The 21,410-nt window shown below is 35.2% G+C and overlaps 1 protein-coding gene across 2 annotated transcripts in view; it reads left to right on the top strand.

Annotated features, from left to right (window-relative positions):
- Nucleotides 1–21,410, top strand: part of PGM2L1 (phosphoglucomutase 2 like 1) — a 71,082-nt gene that overhangs the window by 27,966 nt on the left and 21,706 nt on the right. For both annotated transcript variants that reach the window (XM_060160000.1, XM_060159999.1), the window contains exons 2-5: nucleotides 12,990–13,157; nucleotides 15,380–15,486; nucleotides 16,201–16,285; nucleotides 19,701–19,784. In XM_060160000.1, coding sequence (XP_060015983.1) covers nucleotides 12,990–13,157; nucleotides 15,380–15,486; nucleotides 16,201–16,285; nucleotides 19,701–19,784 — 444 coding nt within the window. The remainder of the gene's footprint in view (nucleotides 1–12,989; nucleotides 13,158–15,379; nucleotides 15,487–16,200; nucleotides 16,286–19,700; nucleotides 19,785–21,410) is intronic.

Genomic DNA, 21,410 nt, shown 5'->3' with positions numbered 1-21,410 from the left:
AAGTTAATAGTTGGCATGCTGACTATAGATATCATTTCAAATTTAATAAATAAGTCTAATGCTGAACTCACTATCACTCTACCCTCAACTTGTTCCTCACCCTCTACCCTCCAATTTCTACTCATTTTTCACTTCAGATATTACTTCCTCCAGTTAAGTTTCCCTGACTCTGCTCTCTATCTTTCAACCCATTATGGGTTAGAGACTTATCTTGTGTGCTCCTATAGAACCCTATTACTCCTATTTTAATATTTTTTATATTCAATGTGGTAATTACCCTTTTACTTATCTTTATGCCTCAGTAGATCTTGAGCTTTGTGAGAGCAAAGACAGTGTCTTCTTCTTCCCTATAGTGTTTCCTGTACCTATCACATAGTGTGTGCTTAATAAGTAGATATTTTTGATTAATTCAACAAATATTTGTTGAGTGCCTACTGGGTACCAGGTTCTGTTCTCGGTACTGAAAATATGGTAATAATTAAAACAAAGTAATATTTTTGAGTGATCACGTGAAGTATATATTTGTGATTTAATTTAGCCTCAAAGAAAAACATGAAATTATTTTTCCAAAGGCCTTTATCTTAAAAAATATATCCACTTAATTAGAAAATTCATTTCAATTGGGTGTTCTTATGTTTGATTGCATGATAACTTAAACCTGTTCTGATATTTTCTTTCCCTAATATTTATGTTTCCTGAAAGAACATGGCTATTTTGTCACCATTAATGACTCATAGTCAACACATCTTCTGTGTACAAAGTACAGGTTATGTACTGTGGGGAATACAAAGTTGTTTAAAGTATGGTCACTACTATCAACTGAAGGTACCCCACCCCCATTATGTAATTGATTACCCTTTTTAAGGAAATGCCCACTATCATCTGTTAACTTTTTTCCTAATACTTATTTTTGAGTGACATTTCACTTAGAGTTATAGGAAAAATACAGAATAGCAAAAATGTATAGTTATTTCCCTCAAAATATTTGCCAAATAAGGACTTTGATGAATGCTGCTTTAATGTATGAATGGCAAGAAGAATGCTTGGATAGGTAGGAGAAGGAGGAATGATAGGGGATGGAATTCAGTGTTTTGAAGAAGTATTATATTGGGCGTCAAGAAGGCTCAACCTTATTTCCCATTGGGACACAAACATCACTTACTGTATTAGGGTACAGTTTAAGCTGTTATACCAAGGGCTATAAAATGTAATGGCTTAAAGCAGAGAGAAGATAATTTCTCTCATAACACTCAGAGGTCAGTGGCAGTCCAGGGTTGGTATGGGGTACCTGTGCCATCCTCAAAATGTGACTTCCACTATTGATCCAAGATGTCTTCAGCCCATGGGAAGAGGAATAAGACTCAGGAGAGTGTACACTTAATCCTTTTCAGGGAAAGACCTGAAAGTGGAACATGTCATTCCCATTTTCATTCCATTGGCCAGAACTTAGTCACATGGTCACATCTAACTATAAGGTAGACTGAAGTATAGCCCTTAGCTGGGCTGCCATGTATGTACCCAACTGTATGATTAAAGGAGAGAGAAATATTGGGAGACATATAGCAGTTGGGTGCTATTACCAATCTGGGGTCCTCAGATTCCTGACTTATTGTCAAACTTTTAAAACACCTTAGGAAACTTATATATGTGTCTGTTTATAATCCAATTAAAATTCTAAGTTTTTTGCTTTTGATTGGAATTAGGAATGTGTATGGTAGTACTCAAGATATACTCAGTTCTTAGCAATTGGCAGTTTCCTTGATTGAAAAAAATTTAATCAATTGATGTATTTTATTGGACAAAAAAAAGTTCCAAGTATGAACTTTATTGGAGAAAAAGTTAAATAGAGAGAGACAAGGAGTTTGAACTGTTGACTAGATTGCAAAGTGAGTCTAACAATCAAAATGTTAGGGTTTGAAGAGATCTTTTCTTTCTTCTTCTTTTTTAAAAAAAATGCACATAGAAAAGCTATATACTAGAATGAGATCTTTTCAGATTAAATTCCAACCCCTAAATTGTACTGATGAGCCTCAGAGAGAAGTGACCTGTCCAAGGGCTCATAGTTTACTTGATAGAATAGACTGGGTAAAGAACTCAAGTCTTCTACGTCTTAGTCTATTAAAGAAACTAACAACATTATGGAAAGAGTAAGCCCAACCAGGATACTGCATAAGCCCTGAAGATACAAACATAGAAAGTGAAGTGATTTCTTTCAATCTACCATTAAAAAAAAAAGTTTTGAGGAGTATGCGAGTATTCCTCTCTGAATACTAATTTTATTAAACAGGTCAGGTTAACTGTGGTAACAAATCCTCCAAAATTTGTTGGACTATTTGTGAGGTAGGAGGTAGAGGGGAATTTTGCTCTGTGAATCATTTGTTCCATCTTGATGCTACATACTCCTGGAAGTCCTTGGAGCCCTCTCTCTTTCATGGGTAGATAGGGAAAGAGAGGATTGCGGGGGTAAGGGAGTGTTCAATGGGCTAGGCCTGGAATGCCACACATCTCTTCTACTCAGATCCATTGACCAGAACTCTGGCGCATGATCTCATCTAGCTCTAAGGGAGGCCGGAAAAAATATTCTAGCTGTGTGCCCAAGAAGAAGAGTTGAATATAGTAGACTCAGTAGACTGTGCTTTGTTAGAAAAAAATCTGTAAGTTAAAAAAAAGACTTTATGTAATCTTAAGTTTTAAAATAAAATGATTAATCTTTTTATGTTTCACACTAATATTGGCATAATCAATATTATACTTAAATGATAACAGTGTATTTTATTTTTTTGAATTTTTGAATTTAATTTTATTTATTTTTTATACAGCAGGTTCTTATTAGTTATCCATTTTATACACATCAGTGTATACATGTCAATCCAAATCTCCCACTTCACCACCCCACCCCACCCCCTACCCCACCGCTTTCCCCCCTTGGTGTCCATACGTTTGTTCTCTACATCTGTGTCTCAATTTCTGCCCTATAAATTGGTTCATCTGTACCATTTTTCTAGGTTCCACATATATGTGTTAAGATACGATATTTGTTTTTCTCTTTCTGATTTACTTCACTCTGTTTGACAGTCTCTAGATTCATCGACGTCTCTACAAATGACCCAATTTCTTTCCTTTTTATGGCTGAGTAATATTCCATTGTATATATGTACCACATCTTCTTTATCCATTCGTCTGTCGATGGGCATTTAGGTTGATTCCATGACCTGGCTATTGTAAATAGTGCTGCAATGAACACTGGGGTGCATGTGTATTTTTGAATTATGGTTTTCTCTGGGTATATGCCGAGCAGGGGGATTGCTGAGTCATATGGTAATTCTGTTTTTAGTTTTCTAAGGAACCTCCATACTGTTCTCCATAGTGGCTGTATCAATTTACATTCCTACCAACAGTGCAAGAGGGTTCCCTTTTCTCCACACCCTCTCCAGCATTTGTTGTTTGTAGATTTTCTGATGATGCCCATTCTAACTGGTGTGAGATGATACCTCATTGTAGTTTTGATTTGCATTTCTCTAATAATTAGTGATGTTGAGCAGCTTTTCATGTGCTTCCTGGCCACCTGTATGTCTTCTTTGGAGAAATGTCTATTTAGGTCTTCTTCCCATTTTTGGATTGGGTTGTTTGTTTTTTTAATATTGAGCTGCATGAACTGTTTATATATTTTGGACATTAATCCTTTGTCCACTGATTCAATTGCAAATATTTTCTTCCACTCTGAGGATTGTCTTTTCGTCTTGTTTGTAGTTTCCTTTGCTTTGCAAAAGCTTTGAAGTTTCATTAGGTCCCATTTGTTTATTTTTGTTTTTATTTCCATTACTCTAGGTGGTGGATCAAAAAGATCTTGCTGTGATTTATGTCAAAGAGTGTTCTTCCTATGTTTTCCTATAACAGTTTTATAGTGTCCGGTGTTACATTAATCCTTTTTTTTTTTTTTTTTTTTTTTTGCGGTATGCGGGCCTCTCACTGTTGTGGCCTCTCCCGCTGCGGAGCACAGGCCTCCGGACTTGCAGGCTCAGCAGCCATGGCTCATGGGCCCAGCCGCTCTGCAGCATGTGGGATCTTCCCGGACCGGGGCACAAACCTACGTCCTCTGCATCAGCAGGCAGACTCTCAACCACTGCGCCACCAGGGAAGCCCTCTAATCCATTTTGAGTTTATTTTTGTTTATGGTGTTAGGGAGTGTTGTAATTTCATTCTTTTACATGTAGCTGTCCAGTTTTCCCAGCACCACTTATTGAAGAGACTGTCTTTTCTCCATTGTATATCCTTGCCTCCTTTGTCATAGATTAATTGACCATAGCTGTGTGGGTTTATCTCTGGGCTTCTATCTTGTTCCATTGATCTGTATTTCTGTTTTTGTTCCAGTACCATACTGTCTTGATGACTGTAGCTTTGTAGTATAGGTTGAAGTAAGGGAGTCTGATTCCTCCAGCTCTGCTTTTTTCCCTCAAGACTGCTTTGGCTATTTGGGGTCTTTTGTGTCGCCATACAAATTTTAAGATTTTTTGTTCTAGTTCCGTAAAAAATGCTTTTGGTAATTTGATAGGGATTGCACTGAATCTGTAGATTACTTTGGGTAGTATAGTTATTTTCACAGTATTGATTCTTCCAATCCAAGAACATGGTATATCTCTCCATCTGTTTGTATCATCTTTAATTTCTTTCATCAGTGTCTTAGAGTTTTCTGCATACAGGTCTTTTGTCTCCCTAGGTAGGTTTATTCCTAAGTATTTTATTCTTTTTGTTGCAATGGTAAATGGGAGTGTTTCCTTAATTTCTCTTTCAGATTTTTCATCACTAGTGTATAGGAATGCAAGAGATTTCTGTGCATTAATTTTGTATCCTGCAACTTTACCAAATTCATTGATTAGCTCTAGTAGTTTTCTGCTGGCATCTTTAGGGTTCATCTTTAGGTATCATGTCATCTGCAAACAGTGACAGTTTTACTTCTTCTTTTCCAATTTGTATTCCTTTTATTTCTTTTTCTTCTCTGATTGCCATGGCTAGGACTTCCAAAACTATGTTGAATAATAGTGGTGAGAGTAGACATCCTTGTCTTGTTCCTGATCTTAGAGGAAATGCTTTCAGTTTTTCACCATTGAGAATGATGTTTGCTGTGGGTTTGTCGTATATGGCCTTTATTATGTTGAGGTAGGTTCCCTCTATGCCCACTTTCTGGAGAGTTTTTATCCTAAATGGGTATTGAATTTTGTCAAAAGCTTTTTCTGCATCTATTGAGATGATCATATGGTTTTTATTCTTCAACTTGGTAATATGGTGTATCACATTGATTGATTTGCTTATATTGAAGAATTCTTGCATCCCTGGGATAAATCCCACTTGATCATGGTGTATGATCCTTTTAATGTGTTGCTGGATTCTGTTTGCTATTTTGTTGAGGATTTTTGCATCTATATTCATCACAGATATTGGTCTGTAATTTTCTATTTTTGTAGTCTTTTTGTCTGGTTTTGGTATCAGGGTGATCGTGGCCTCATAGAATGAGTTTGGGAGTGTTCCTTCCTCTGCAATTTTTTGGAAGAGTTTGAGAAGGATGGGTGTTAGCTCTTCTCTGAATGTTTGATAGAATTCACCTGTGAAGCCATCTTGTCCTGGACTTTTGCTTGTTGGAAGATTTTAAATCACAGTTTCAATTTCATTATTTGTGATTGGTCTGTTCATATTTTCTATTTCTTCCTGGTTCACTCTTGGAAGATTATACCTTTCTAAGAATTTGCCATTTCTTCCAGGTTGTCCATTTTATTGGCATAGGGTTGCTTGTAGTAGTCTCTTAGGATGCTTTGTATTTCTGTGGTGTCTGTGGTAACTTCTCCTTTTTCATTTCTAATTTTATTGATTTGAGTCCTCTCCCTCTTTTTCTTGATGAGTCTGGCTAATGGTTTATCAATTTTGTTTATCTTCTCAAAGAACCAGCTTTTAGTTTTATTGATCTTTGCTATTGTTTTCTTTGTTTCTATTTCATTTATTTCTGCTCCGCTCTTTATGATTTCTTTCCTTCTGCTAACTTTGGGTTTTGTTTGTTCTTCTTTCTCTAGTTCCTTTAGGTGTAAGCTTAGATTGTTTAGTTGAGATTTTTCTTGTTTCTTGAGGTAGGCTTGTATTGCTGTAAACTTCCCTCTTAGAACTGCTTTTGCTGCATCCCATAGGTTTTGGATCGTCGTGTTTTCATTGTCATTTGTCTCTAGGTATTTTTTGATTTCCTCTTTGACTTCTTCAGTGATCTCTTGGTTATTTAGTAACATATTGTTTGGCCTCCATGTGTTTGTGTTTTTTACGTTTTGTTCCCTGTAATTGATTTCTAATCTCATAGCGTTGTGGTCAGAAAAGATACTTGATATGATTTCAGTTTTCTTAAGTTTACTGAGGCTTGATTTGGGACCCAAGATGTGATCTATCCTGGAGAATGTTCCATGCGCACTTGAGAAGAAAGTGTAATCTGCTGTTGTTGGATGGAATGTCCTATAAATATCAATTAAATCTATCTGGCCTATTGTGTCATTTAAAGTTTGTGTTTCCTTATTAATTTTCTGTTTGGATGATCTGTCCATTGGTGTAAGTGAGGTGTTAAAGTCCCCCACTAATATTGTATTACTGTCGATTTCCTCTTTTATAGCTGTTAGCAGTTGCCTTATGTATTGAGGTGCTCCTATGTTGGGTGCATATGTATTTATAATTGTTATATCTTCTTGGATTGATCCCTTGATCATTATGTAGTGTCCTCCCGTGTCTCTTGTAACATTCTTTATTTTAAAGTCTATTTTATCTGATATGAGTATTGCTACTCCAACTTTCCTTTGATTTCCATTTGCATGGAATATCTTTTTCCATCCCCTCACTTTCAGTCTGTATGTGTCCCTAGGTCTGAAGTGGGTCTCTTGTAGACAGCATATAGATGGGTCTTGTTTTTGTATCCATTCAGTGAGCCTGTGTCTTTTGGTTGGAGCATTTAATCCATTCACATTTAAGGTAATTATCAATACGTATGTTCCTATGACCATTTTCTTAATTGTTTTGGGTTTGTTTTTGTAGGTCCTTTTCTTCTCTTGTGTTTCCCACTTAGAGAAGTTCCTCTAGCATTTGTTGTAAAGCTCGTTTGGTGGTGCTGAATTCTCTTAGCTTTTGCTTGTCTGTAAAGCTTTTGATTTCTCCATCGAATCTGAATGAGATCCTTGCCGAGTAGAGTAATCTTGGTTGTAGGTTCTTCCCTTTCATCATTTTAAGTATATCATGCCACTCCCTTCTGGCTTGTAGAGTTTCTGCTGAGAATTCAGCTGTTAACCTTATGGGAGTTCCCTTGTATGTTATTTGTCGTTTTTCCCTTGCTGCTTTCAATAATTTTTCTTTGTCTTTAATTTTTTCCAATTTGATTACTTTGTGTCTCAGTGTGTTTCTCCTTGGGTTTATCCTGTATGGGACTCTCTGTGCTTCCTGGACTTGGGTGGCTATTTCCTTTCCCATGTTAGGGAAGTTTTCGACTATAATCTCTTCAAATATTTTCTCGGGTCCTTTCTCTCTCTCTTCTCCTTCTGGGACCCCTATAATGCGAATGTTGTTGTGTTTAATGTTGTCCCAGAGGTCTCTTAGGCTGTCTTCATTTCTTTTCATTCTTTTTCTTTATTCTGTTCCGCAGCAGTGAATTCCACCATTCTGTCTTCCAGGTCACTTATCCATCTTCTGCCTCAGTTATTCTGCTATTGATTCCTTCTAGTATAGTTTTCATTTCAGTTATTGTATTGTTCATCTCTGTTTGTTTGTTCTTTAATTCTTCTAGGTCTTTGTTAAACATTTCTTGCATCTTCTTGATCTTTGCCTCCCTTGTTTTTCCGAGGTCCTCGATTATCTTCACTATCATTATTCTGAATTCTTCTTCTGGAAGGTTGCCTATCTCCACTTCATTTAGTTGTTTTTCTGGGGTTTTATCTTGTTCCTTCATCTGGTACATAGCCCTCTGCCTTTTTATCTTGTCTATCTTTCTGTGAATGTGGTTTTTGTTCCACAGGCTGCAGGATTGTAGTTCTTCTTGCTTCTGCTCTCTGCCCTCAATGTATTTTATTTTAAAGCTTATTTTCTACTTTTGGAGTAGTTAGCATCTTTATTTCCTGGATATGATTTTTATATTCACTCAGTGATTATTATTCAACTTTTATTAAACCAATTATTATTAAGTAAATCTCACTTTATATGACAAGTATAGTCATTCAAGTGTTTTATCTAAGCCAATTTAGCTTATGCTAATTTCTACAATTTTTTTAAAGATGGAGAAATTAAATTTAGAATTACACCAAAATCCTTTTAAAGGGAAAAAATTATTGGTTTTAAGAGAGTGTATTTTGGACTCAGGAAGCATCTGGTTTGGAAAACATGTTTTGCTTCAGGACTCTAGACTTGGATCTCCAAGCTGGCTGACCCTCAGAAGTAAATGTCAGCTGCATTCACCCTTCAGATTTTCAGATTGCAGTTTCCTATTTTAACTTCTGTCTAGAAATAAACTTAAATTTTTTTCTCTGTAGTTAATATAAAACTGATATTTATTATTTAGACACCCATCTCTGTCAGAAGCATTTAAAAGTGTTACAGATTTATAATTTTAGATATATTTGAGTTACTAAAAAATCAATTTTATATGTTGTCTCCTCTTTAGATGTTTAACAATATTAAGATTTGGAATTGTTAATATATGTTATGTTCTTTTAGATCTGTTCTAATCTTCTAAACAATGAGATTCATATTTTAGATTGCTTTTAAGCTGTTAGGTTTAGTAGTAGAATATTAATAGAGATTCAACTGTATAAGAATTATAAAAATACTAGGTTTATAAAAGTAGTAGGAAAGAAGATTTACAGGTGAATTCCTCATTGGCAAACTTGATTTGTTTTATTTAATGACGATTACGTACTTTTTTATATACTTTTATACACATTTATATTTGTTATGCATAAATAATACAGAAGCCCCCTAATTATTAACAGAATAGGTTCAGAAAAGCTTGGGTGAGTCCAAAATGAGCCTTCATAAGTAAACGCTAATACTTTCATTTCATGGCAGGCAGAGTTGGTGTGATTTGAGGCTGATGTGAGCTTTCTTCACAGTTATGAAAGTCTTTAAGAAGTTAAGTTTGTTAGAAGAGGCACTTCTATATATTTAAAGTGTTGCCTTTTTTGTAAATCAGTTCTTTCATGTTTTCTTTGAAGTTGGGCCTTATGGACCTACAATATGGAAAAAAAAAAAAAAAACCTCCACACAGTATTATGTAAGAAGACACTTTCTTGTCTTCAGTTCAGCCGTATAAAGTTTCAGCAATCCATATGATTAGAACCAAAGGAAAATTTTTGGTATACAGGTAAAATTTGAAAATAATGCATGGCTTTAATTCTGTATTCTTTAGCTTACTGATTCATACTAAACAACCAGCTTCATTTCCGATGAAGTATAGAACATGCTAGTAGTCACTAAAATCTCTTTGGATTTTCTTCAGGGTTACTTTTTTAGGGTACTAAAATTATTAGGATTCTAAAATATGCTAGTTAAGAGCAAATTTAGTTCAGATTGGTTACATTTACTTTCTAAATAATTAATTTTCATTTTATATAGTAGGTCAATAAGTACATTTCTAAGAAGTATGTAAATCAACTTTCCTACTGACTTACATTTTAATTTTAGAGGTGCTTTTTTTTTTTTTAACAGTTGAACAATTTTCTTTTTTTGCTGATAGGGCTTCTCCTATTCTCAAGTAATGAGTGAATTGTAAATAAGAGCGCACACTTAGAAAGAAAACAATAATTTGTATTTGAGAAAGCGCCAATATATGTTTTATAGATTCAGATCTTCTTAATAGCTTTCTGTGCGTAGGAAAAAGAGGGTAGTTTGTGAGGTAAAAAGTATTCATGTAGATACACAAGTAGTAGTTTTTCTCAGCCCCCATGGATATCTATATAATTTTTACCATAAAATAAGTAATACGTACATAAAATAGCCCATCAGAACCAAGACTGTACAATAAAAATAATCCTTTCTACCTCAGCATTTTCCCCTGATTTTCCCATCATAGATAATCACTATTTGTAGTGTCTTATATTTGCATGGAGTATTTCTAGAATTATACATAAGTATACATATACATCTTTTTATACAAATTTAAACACCTTATATACTCTTCTGCTTTTCCTTCCTTTTCATTTAATATATCTTAGTTCCTTGTGGAAATAGTATTTTTTTAAAATAAATTTATTTAGTTAGTTAGTTTTGGCTGTGTTGGGTCTTTGTTGCTGCGTGCAGGCTTTTTCTAGTTGCGGCGAGCAGGGGCTGCTCTTCATTGCAGTGCACGGGCTTCTTATTGTGGTGGCTTCTCTTATTGCGGAGCACGGGCTCTAGGCGCACATACTTCAGTAGTTGTGGCACGTGGGCTCCGTAGTTATGGCTCGTGGGCTCTAGAGCTCAGGCTCAGTAGCTGTGGCGCACGGGCTTAGTTGCTCCGCGGCAAGTGGGATCTTCCCGGAACAGGGCTCGAACCCGTGTCCCCTGCATTGGCAGGCAGATTCTTAACCACTGCACCACCGGGGAAGCCCGGAAATAGTATTTTTAAAATAATTTTGTAATTCTTGAGAATCTTCATATATTATAGTTTATAAAAATCATGGTTATTTGAAGATTTTAACAGCAAAATACAAATGTAATTTCATCACCCAAATGGAAAATATATGATAATCATGGCTACATAGATAGACTTTTAATTACATTTTAAAATGTTTGGAACATCAACATCTAATTTAATGTCTAGCTATGAAATAGTAGAGAAATCTGACTTTAAAGTAGATTTCAAATGACTGTCACCTAGTCACTTAGCTCTTTTTACCATAAAGATTTGCTTATTTCTAATGCATCATGATTCTTTACCCATTTTTATTTTTCTCCAATTTACAGGCTTTTTCAGAACCAGGAATTAGGTTAGAACTGGTTGTGATGTATAACAGAAAATAGAATTTTTAGGCCCTACTCTAATAGCTGTGCAATAAATATTAGGAAGTATACTCAGTAACCTAATAGCGTTCATGTCTGGTGGATCATTTTTATATTTATATAGCTGTAATAAAAAGGAATCTTTTTTACTTTGTAGCTGGAGTTAAATTATTATTAGAAGCATTATTAACCTGCCCTACATAATTATTTTGTTTATAGTGAGATGGTATAGGCTTTAGAGCCAGACCAACCTGGATTCAAATCCTGTCTAGACCTCCAATATTAGCTCAGTGTTACAAGGCTCCTTCTCTAAATCTTAATCTCTTATCTCTTAATCTCTTAATCTCAATACGGTGGTAATAATACTACTACCAGTAAGATACTGCAGTGAATATTCTTGTATGAATGAATCTTGTTCATGTGAAGGTATTACTGTGGACAGAGAAATCTATGGGCCAAAAGGCATATGCAGTTTAAATATTGATAATTGCTGAAAAATCACTCTGAAAAGACTCCCAATTTCAATGTAACTAACTGTATGACACTGCCTTGTACCCTCTATAGTACTGAAGTTTTTCAGTCTTTTCAATTTTTGTCTTTCTTATAACCTATTTTTAAATGTTAACTCTCTTCAAGTCTTTGACCTCTGTATCAAATCTGGCGATATCTTAGACATTGGAATAATATATAGTAGCCCAGATAATCTTATTGTTTAGATTTTTCTCTTAATAGCTATTCATATTTTAATGTAGGCTTTATATTTGTTAGTTTGTGCCATTTATGAAATAGACTCCTTGAGTCAAGGTGCGCGCTCTCTCTCTCTCTCTCTCTGTGTGTGTGTGTGTGTGTGTGTGTATGTGTGTGTGTGTGTGTGTGTGTGTATACACATTTTTTTAACATCCATCTAGTTTAAGCAGATTACAATTTCAGTTGATCAAAATTTCCATGGCTTCTCATTAGTTTATGGCATGTCCTCTGGTTACTTTAGTTTCCACTATCCCCAGAATACCTTTTTGTTTAAATTATATATTAATATGATTTTATTTCTTTACAAGTACAAATATACTCTAATATTTAGTGTCTTTCAAGTACCTTGGTTTATCATTCTGAATATTCATTGTCATTATATGGACTGTAGATGTAGACAATCTATGCAGTTAGTATGGACTAAATCCATATTACATATGGTATGGAAGAGAGAAGTTATGCTTTACCTTATTTTCTTATTATTTGACTCTTTCTCCTAAAAAAGAAAGTACTGGAAAATTCCGTTTAAGTTTTATTCTCATTGTAATTGCATTTCTATTCAAAACTTGTTACTCATTTGTGAAGCACTGTTTTCAGTTATAGGCACCCTGAGCTTTATGAAAATAAGTTGAAGTATGTGCTAATGAAATACGAACCCTAAAATAAAAATGTTGGCATGTCTTGCTTCACAAGCCAAATTTGGACTGAATTTTCATTCTCACTCTTAACCAAGTCCACATTTAACACTTAAGACCTTTTCATGGTCAACTTTTGCTGTAGATAAATTGAACGGTTTTCTGTGACTTTAAAGAGCAGTAAGGCTTATCTGGCCATTTTGAATTACAGATGTTTAGGAAGTATTTAGTAGGCATGTTTTGATGACATTTATCTAATAGCTTCCATATTTCTTTTAAAACTTAACATAGACTTTAATTGATATCATTTTTGACTAAGAGGTTTATTTTGGATCCATAGCTCTTGTCAATTTGTTAAAAAAATTCTTGAATATATTATTTTAAAAATATGACAATTAGAGATATGTAAATCACACTCAATAGGGTCTGGCCTCTTTGGGGACTCAATAAATGGCAGGTGTTTTTTTATTATACATACTAATATTAATAAGTAGCACGTGGAATTCGTAGTCGCCAACGTAGAACCTTGTTATGTATGAATAATACTTATTGCTTCCTCAGAAGGGCTTCATATTAGGACTCCACTTGTGATCCTGATTAAGTTTTAATATATCTTTTTTATAGAATCCCAAGACAAAAGAGCAAATTGAAAATCTGTTAAGGAATGGGATGAACAAGGAGCTGCGAGATAGACTTTGTTGCCGAATGACTTTCGGGACTGCAGGACTTCGTTCTGCTATGGGGGCAGGATTTTGCTATATTAATGATCTTACAGTAATACAATCAACACAGGTAAGTATTATAAATTATAATATGTGTACTTTTATCACTCTATTTTTTGCTTTATAAATTAGTTTCTTTTCTTAAAAAAAAAAAAGAACAAAAACAAAAAAAGCTTTATATCCAGCAAGATGCTCTCTTGTAAATAAAAAATGTAGAATAAATTCTGACCTTTGGTCTTGCACAAGACTGATCTTAGAGGTCATTTATGTATCTTTAGAGTCACAGACTGACTTTCTTATTGAGTTATTTTGGTTGCCATTGTCAACTTCTTGACAATGTTACTTTGCATTTGAAACCAGGAAATGGATATTGACATTTCCATTTAATACAAAGAAACAAATTTAGATAGAAAGAAGGTGATTGCTCATTTTGGCGTATGGCCATTGGTAAAGATTAACCAGAGTATTTGGAAAATTTAGTTGAAAATATTTCCTTTTAACATGGTTTTCCATATATTCTGAGAGTTAAGACAGTGTTGATATGATACAATTTGTTTTATTTCTCCCCATTTTTATGCAACTTATTCTAGAAACAGATTACTTTTCTTTCCAGTGAATCATCCTTAGTGTTTCAAGGAGCTCCACTTTTGAGGCCAAAATGCATTTAGCATATACTAAAAATAGTTCTGAACTAGAGAATTGCTCAGTAGATATAATTCTAATTGATACTGCCGAACAGTAAATCACCTTTACCCTTATTCTGAGGGAATTCTCTAAATCCAGGGGCTAATGCAGGGGATCAGGAACAAAGGATGACAAGATGACTGAATATGTAGGATACTTGCCTCCTCCTGCCCCCATCCCCTTTTCTTTGTCCAGAAACGCTTCAGTTCGATCTTTTTTGTATGTTGGGTTTCCTTATAAGCCTTCATTTTAACTGAAGATTCCTTGACTTCAGAAAAAGGAGTGGAGGAGGTGTTTGAAAATCAATTTCTACAGAAGTGCAAATTTTTACAGGAGTTGAGATTCCATTATTTGAAGTGGAAAAGCCAGATGGAATCTAATTCTTAAACCCTAGTTTTTTTCAGAACCTATGTATGGATACGAGAAGATGGATTTTTACACCAGAGAATGAGATTCTGTGAGGTTTTAGGATAGTATCATCATTAGAAATAAATAAGTTGGTGAAACTAGTCAATTTGGGCTATATTGCATGCATGCTTGGGCGCACACACACACGTAGGGAGTAGGTTAGGAAGAATAATTATACTTGAAAGAACCATGAAAGAAGCGTCCAGAAGTCACTGGGGTCTCCTCTGGTGCTGCCACATAGTTACTTAGCAGTCCCTGCCACATAGTAGGTCTTCAATAAATCAGTATAACATAGTTTTGGTTGAATGAATGGCTTTGGGTAAGTCATTAAATGGAGCTTCAATCTTATTTTGTTTCCTTTTTTTTGGAAGAAATGTTGAAAGACAGAGACAAAAATAGAACTGGTATCTTCATTTCTTTCTTTTGGGGGTTGTTGTGAGGATTAAATTTGGCAACATCCGAGAAAGTAGTTTTAAAAGGACTGTAGCAATATGAAGTGTTATTTTTAAGGACGGAAGTGTTTATTAGAGTTAGCAAATCATTCATAAAATAGTTAAATGGTGTTTTGGCTTATTATTGTGATATTTTCAATATTAAGTACTTCATTTCATTTTTTTTGTCACCCTTGACTGCAAATTTTCCTCCTTTATGAGATTTTCTTTCTGTGAGATTTTAAAACTAAAGAATGGGATCAGCCACCTTAAGAAATGTTCTAATGAAGGTTTATGTTGCTGCTTTTAAATATTTGTGTCATAAGTTAGATCAAATCTTCTGGTTAGCTTCAATCTTATGATTTAGCAAGGCCTAACGTGGTCAAAATTTTGTTCTCTAGAGCCTTAAGGCAAGAAACAATTTCTTTTGGCTCTTCTAACAAGTTTTTTTTTTTTCTTTTTTAGCATTCTGACTCTCATGTCCCATCTTTTTTTCCCCTAATGTTTTATGTATCGTATTGGATTTAAGTTACTTAATTGATATTTCTGTGGTATTAAACGTGTCTGAAACTCCAGGAAGTAGGTGTTTATCATCTCACATTCGAGGACTGAACATTGTTCTTCTCACATTGGTAACCATGGGCAAAAGGAGGAAGCCAGTTCCCTGAGAGCCAATAAGCTACACACCACACATAAAAAGAATAGCCCTTAAGTCGTAGAAAATGCAGGCATTAGTCAGGAACTAATTTTCTGTGTTTATCTGCTTCAGGGGATGTACAAATACCTTGAGAGATGTTTCTCAAACTTCAAGCAAAGAGGTTTTGTCGTGGGGTATGACACCCGGGGTCAAGTAACCAGCAGCTGCAGCAGCCAGAGGTACAGTGTTAATTGTTTCAGAGATTAAGCTGGATTGGAATAAAACCTTGAAAAAAATGTTATGCCCAGTTGTAGGATTTCTGAAACAGGAAGCTGTCCAAAAAAAATGTGATCACATGCTAATGTTTATTTTAGAGGTGAAATAGAAGCATTTCAAAGATAACCTTTGGTTTTTACAGAAAGGAGTAAATTTCTAAATGTTTAGAGTTAGTGTCTAGAATGACATAGACTATGTGATGATTTTAATATTTTGGCAGAGGCACTGGGTAGGAGGATTATGTAACTTGCTCTCTCTCATTATAGTCCTATTTGATTAGTTTTAGGGTATTTTCACACATAGATAATCATGATATAGTGATACTTTTCTTCACGGGGTAAATAGGCATATTGTGTTTATCAAAGTCTCTGGTTTCACTTTCTTCCATGTTTTTTGCCTTTTGCGTGTTTTATTTCTTATTAAAAGAGCCATCAGAAGATGAATGAGAAAAAAGGAAGAAATTTAAATGTCAATTCTGTTCCTTGTTACTCCTTTTCAAAAAAATCTCATTTAACATTTTAAAGTTGGAGCATGAATCTTAAATAACTAGTGATTATAAGAATCGGTTGTATTATGCTACTGTATATTCAGAATAATTGTAATGCATTTATTTTATGGGAGGTTGGTTTTCAAAAAGTGTGTAAAGCTAAGGACCAAATGAAATCTCTTTTTTTTAGGCTTGCTAAACTCACTGCTGCAGTCTTACTGGCCAAAGATGTTCCTGTGTACCTTTTTTCAAGATATGTTCCTACGCCTTTTGTAGTAAGTGTGTTGTATCACTGATTGTACAGAAAAGATTGAAAAGATTGCTCTTGAAAAGATTTCTTAAATCAAGCAGGATTTAAATCTTTGTCATGCATATAGCTCTGTATTAAGTGATACGAAGGACCTAAAGAAAACCAATTTTGCGCTGAATTTATTTTCATTCAACAAGCATGTGTCGAACCACCTAAGAATTTGATCTATAACAAGGTGACAAATCCACAGTCATGGTGGGATATTTTAATACTCTTCTTTCAGAAACTGATTTATCAGGCCTGCAAAAATTATTACAGATAGATTTAAACACACAATTAGCGTGCTTAATCGTGTGTGTGTGTGTGTGTGTGTCTGTGTGTAAGCCCTGTATTCAATGATGGTAGGATACTCATTCTTACCAAATAGGGTCACAAAGGAAATCTCACAAATACAAGATAATTGCTTATTAAGCCATAGCCCTGGACCCCAATGCAATAAGATTTAAAATAAAGAAACCCACAAATCCCCATATGTTTGGAATTTTAAAAACACATTCGTAAGTAATTTATTGATTAAGGAAGATATAATGAAGATTAGAAACTATAGCCATCCTTGCTTTGCATGGTAGTGCAGGACTGTAAAGATAACTGTGTAAGCTAAAACCATGCAAAGCAATGTTAGTTATCAATGGGGGAAATTACGATTGTTCTGTGACCTTTAAAATTTTTTTGTCAAAACCTTAAATATACCTTTTCTCTTGATTAAAAATGTACAGAGAAAAGAAAAAAGTACTAAACTAATATTTATTTGCTACTCTGTAATTTAAAACATTAGAAGTGGTAAAACACTTTAGTGTTTTATTTCTTTGTAATACAATGTATCAGGACTGTGACCAGTGCTTGCTTCTTGTCATATGACTTAACAATATGAGTAAGCATCTTCTCTATGCCTTGCTGAATTATCACACTTCTTTCTAAGTCTGGATCAGCTTCCCACATTTTATCTTTTGTACTTTCTTTCTTTCTTTTTTTGGCTGTGCTGTGCGGCTTGTGGTATCTTAGCTCCCCAACCAGGGATTGAACCCAGGTCCTCGGTAGTGAAAGCGTGGAGTCCTAACCACTGGACCGTCAGGGAATTCCCTATCGTTTGTACTTTCAGTATCATAAAATGTCTCTGAGAATTCCTTTTTTGACCAGTATCACTCCCTCTGGGACAGCTTCATCCCTTTCATCACAACCACATCCTTCATTTATATCCATACATACATTCACCTTCACTAAGCTCACCTGGTTGCACATCTAGAGTCTCTTGAATGACAGCAGTGTCAACGTTCCTGGTTATTTCTTCTATAACTCCATTTATGGTCGATTCAAATGTCACTTTCACTGTTATCACTTTTGTTTCTTTGCTGCACTTTCATCTTTGTTGGCCAGTTCCTTCTTTCAGTTGTCCATTTTTGCAAAATTGTCACATGGGTATATCACTGGGAGATGACGCAACACAGCTACATGCTTTGCTGTCTGTGAGAGAGCTGACTAACAGATGCACAGTGACCAATCACTGACAGACTTGATGACATGATTGGTTATTAATCATGATGGATCTCTTATATACATAGTTATTTCAGACTGAAGAGCTAGCAGCCAGGTTTGTACTTGATGCAGTTACTCACAGTATAGCATGGTAACTAAAATTTGAGCATGTTGTTGGGAGACTGGTATTATTTAACTAAAATATGGTATCAGAAATTCATGTATACTGGAACTTTGCAAAGCAAGGACTGTCTGTATTTAAAACTGAGCAACAATGAAAACAATAAATAGCAAAAACTATGGGATATAGCTAAAGCCCTACTTAAGGGGAAATTTATAGTCTTAATGAATATATTAGGAAAAAAAATTTTTAGAATAACGAGCTAAGACTTTAACTTACTATGTTAGAACCAAAACAGAATAAATCCAAATAAAATAAAAGTAATAAAGATATGAGGAAAAATCAATTAAATAGAAAATAAAGAAAAGATTGTATCAACAAAAGCAAGAGTTGGCTCTCTGAAGAGACAATTAATAAAATAGACAAAGCCTTTTGGCAAGGGTGCTGAAGAAAAAAAAGACAAAGAAAGTAAAAGAGTGAATAATAAATACATAGCTATTAAGAAAATCACAATATTCTGAATAACAGTGCAAATAAATGTGAAACTTAGGAGAATTGGCCAATTTTCTAGAATAACTAATACATCAAAACTGATAAGAAATAGAAAACCTGAATAGACCTATAACCACTAAAGAAATTGAACTGGTTTTTATTTATCTTCTCAAAATAAAAATGCCAGGTTCACATGATTTTGTGGACAAGTTTTACCAAATGTTCGACCATTAGATAATGTCTCTATAAACTGTTACTAGTGATTTATTGGAAATATACGGAGTGGCTCAAAGAATTGAAGGAATTTCTAAACAATTAGCTCTAACAGAAACCAGGGAGGGCCCAGAAATGTAGAACATTTATGTAGGAGTCTGCCACTGGGTTACCATTTCCAGCTGTAACTATGTGTTGGCCTTCCTATGTTATTGCAGGTAGATTTGCTCTAGCTGCTAGGGAAGTTATTTTTAGCACCCTTTATCACCATGTCTTTGAGTCAAAAGGCAATCTTCCTTGACTACCTATAGCAGAGACATCTTAGAGAAAGACTCTGACCAGGCTTGGGTTGTGAGCCAGTCTCTGAGTTAAATCATCAAGGGAATAGGTTACTCTAGTCAGATCAGGGTCACGTGTCCACCCGCCCATGGCCAGGAGGAGAGAAGTTAGATGTGATGGTAGAAGGAATATGGGGAACATCTTAGGCAAATAAATGATAACTGCAAAGAAAAAGGGAAATTCAACCTGGGAATTAACTTTGGGAGAGATGGTAAATTGACCTTTATATGCTATAGAGGCCACAGAGTATATGTAAAGATCTTCCAATTGGAGGGCAAGAGACCTAAGTTCTTCTCTTATATATTCTCCCTTATGATTATATAATGTTAGATAAACAGTATACAGTGTGTAAAATATGATACATTAGATGATTTCTTAAATTTACTTCCAGGTCTAATATTTTATGATTATATTCCCCTCTCATATCTCCAGAGTCTTGTGGAGTATCTGGCATATAATAGGTGTTTGTTATATATTTGTTAAATGAAAAAAATAATTATAGGACTAAGTTAAATGAGACTAGAGGGGGAACAAAACCATTCAGTCTAACAGTTAGGTGGTTATTGATGACCTAATATTTAGGTGGCTTTAGTTATATCCCACCCAAGGAACCTGGAGTTGATTATTGAGGTTTTAGGCTATTTATATCTTAATGTCTTTTCCAGTTATTTAATCAAAGTTATTCTTATGTCAAATGTATGAGTAGCTAAGAAACAAATATTTATTGTTATTGTTTTTTTAGCCATATGCAGTCCAGGAGCTCAAAGCAGTTGCAGGTGTGATGATTACTGCATCTCACAACCGCAAAGAAGACAATGGATACAAGGTAAACCTTGGACTCCTTATCTTTGGTCATTTCAGAGTTCTTATTTTATTTAAATAATATGTGCTGAGTATATTTTCTACAGTGAGGAGCAGGGTTAGACATTGGGAACAGAAAGATAAAAACATTGAGGCTACCCCTCAGAGAAAGTGTATCCCTAATGGCCCTTATTACGTTTCAATATGTACTATTACAAAAGTCTCTTCAATGGTCTTTTTACTTCTGATATCTTACTGCCTTTGATTTCCCCAACCCATCGCAAATCCACCCTCTCTACCATTTCAGAAATAAAGGCATTTTGTACCAAGAACTTAAAGAATAAATGGGAGTTTGATGGAAGAGAGCCGGAGGAATAGTATCTTGACCTCATTCTCCTCTCCCTCCAACCTTCTGCTGGGACTCCCTATTGGCCACAGGATCTATTTGATGTGTCAGGCTTCATGGCAGAAAGCAGGGTGGGGAAGGGTGAAGAGTGGCTCTGGAGGGGCAAACAGAAGATATGGCACAGTATTGAACCAGTGTTTGGGGCTCCTAGCTGACGAGTCCATGATCTTATATTCTTTTTTCATCTTGTGTAGGGAGATTCCAGGCACGCTAAGCTCTGTCTTACTGGGGAAAAGAATATTTAACCCTAATCTAAGATTTTGGCCCTGGCCAGCTAAATGGGTAGTGTTACCATTTATAGAGGCAGGGAAGAATCATAATTAATTAGTTTTGGACATAATTAAGTCTGACGGATTTGTGGGTCAAACAGGCAGCAATGACCTGTAGGCAGTTGAATAAGTAGATCTGTTGCTCAGGGGAGAAATCTGCGCTGAAGTTACAGATTTGGGGATCACCGTACATATTGTATTAGAGCATATAAGAATATTTGGAAATTCTTTATTTGGATGAGCAGCCCAGAGACAGTGTAGGTTAGAAAAAGAGGTCAAGAATGGAACCCTAGGGAATATCAACTTCAAGTGAAGGGAGAAAGAAGAGGAGCTGGAGATAGGACAAAGACCGGAAGAGGCTGGTATGATAAAAGCGAAAGAGGTAAGGGAGTTGCAAGGAGGGAGAGGTCAACTGTCAAAAGAGAGCTAAGAACCCAGATCTCTCCTCTGAGCATAAGACTCCTGAATCCAGCTGCCAACTTAATATCTGTTGGGATGCCTGATGGACATCTCAAAATTAGTGTCTCTGAAACAGTGGTCTTGATTCCCCCCAGACCTGCCACATATACACCCAAATGTGTTCCTCCCCCAGTCTTACCCATCTCTGTAAATTCACACTACCACCCACCTAAACAAAAACCAAAAGTCATTCTTGATTACTCCTGACATTAATTTACTAACAGGTTCTACAAATTGTACATATACATCCAAATGTATATGTATGTATAATTTGAGATACATATGTATCTACATATACATCCACATATATGTAGAATATGTTTACTTCTGCCAGTACCTTCTACCTTCACTGTTCTAAACCACTGTTGTCTTTGCCTGAACTACAGCATCTTAGCTGGTCTCTTCCCTGCTTCCATTTTTCTCCCCTGCAGTCCATTCTTCACCAAGCAGCCAGATGATCTTTTAAAATATAAACAGGCCATGTTAACTTTCCTACTAAACCCAAACTGCTTACCCT

Source organism: Lagenorhynchus albirostris, chromosome 9 (assembly GCF_949774975.1).
Source record: "Lagenorhynchus albirostris chromosome 9, mLagAlb1.1, whole genome shotgun sequence".
Taxonomy (NCBI): Eukaryota; Metazoa; Chordata; class Mammalia; order Artiodactyla; family Delphinidae; genus Lagenorhynchus; species Lagenorhynchus albirostris.
The sequence above is the reverse complement of the archived record's forward strand: the minus strand, read 5'-3'. Positions and strand labels throughout refer to the sequence as shown.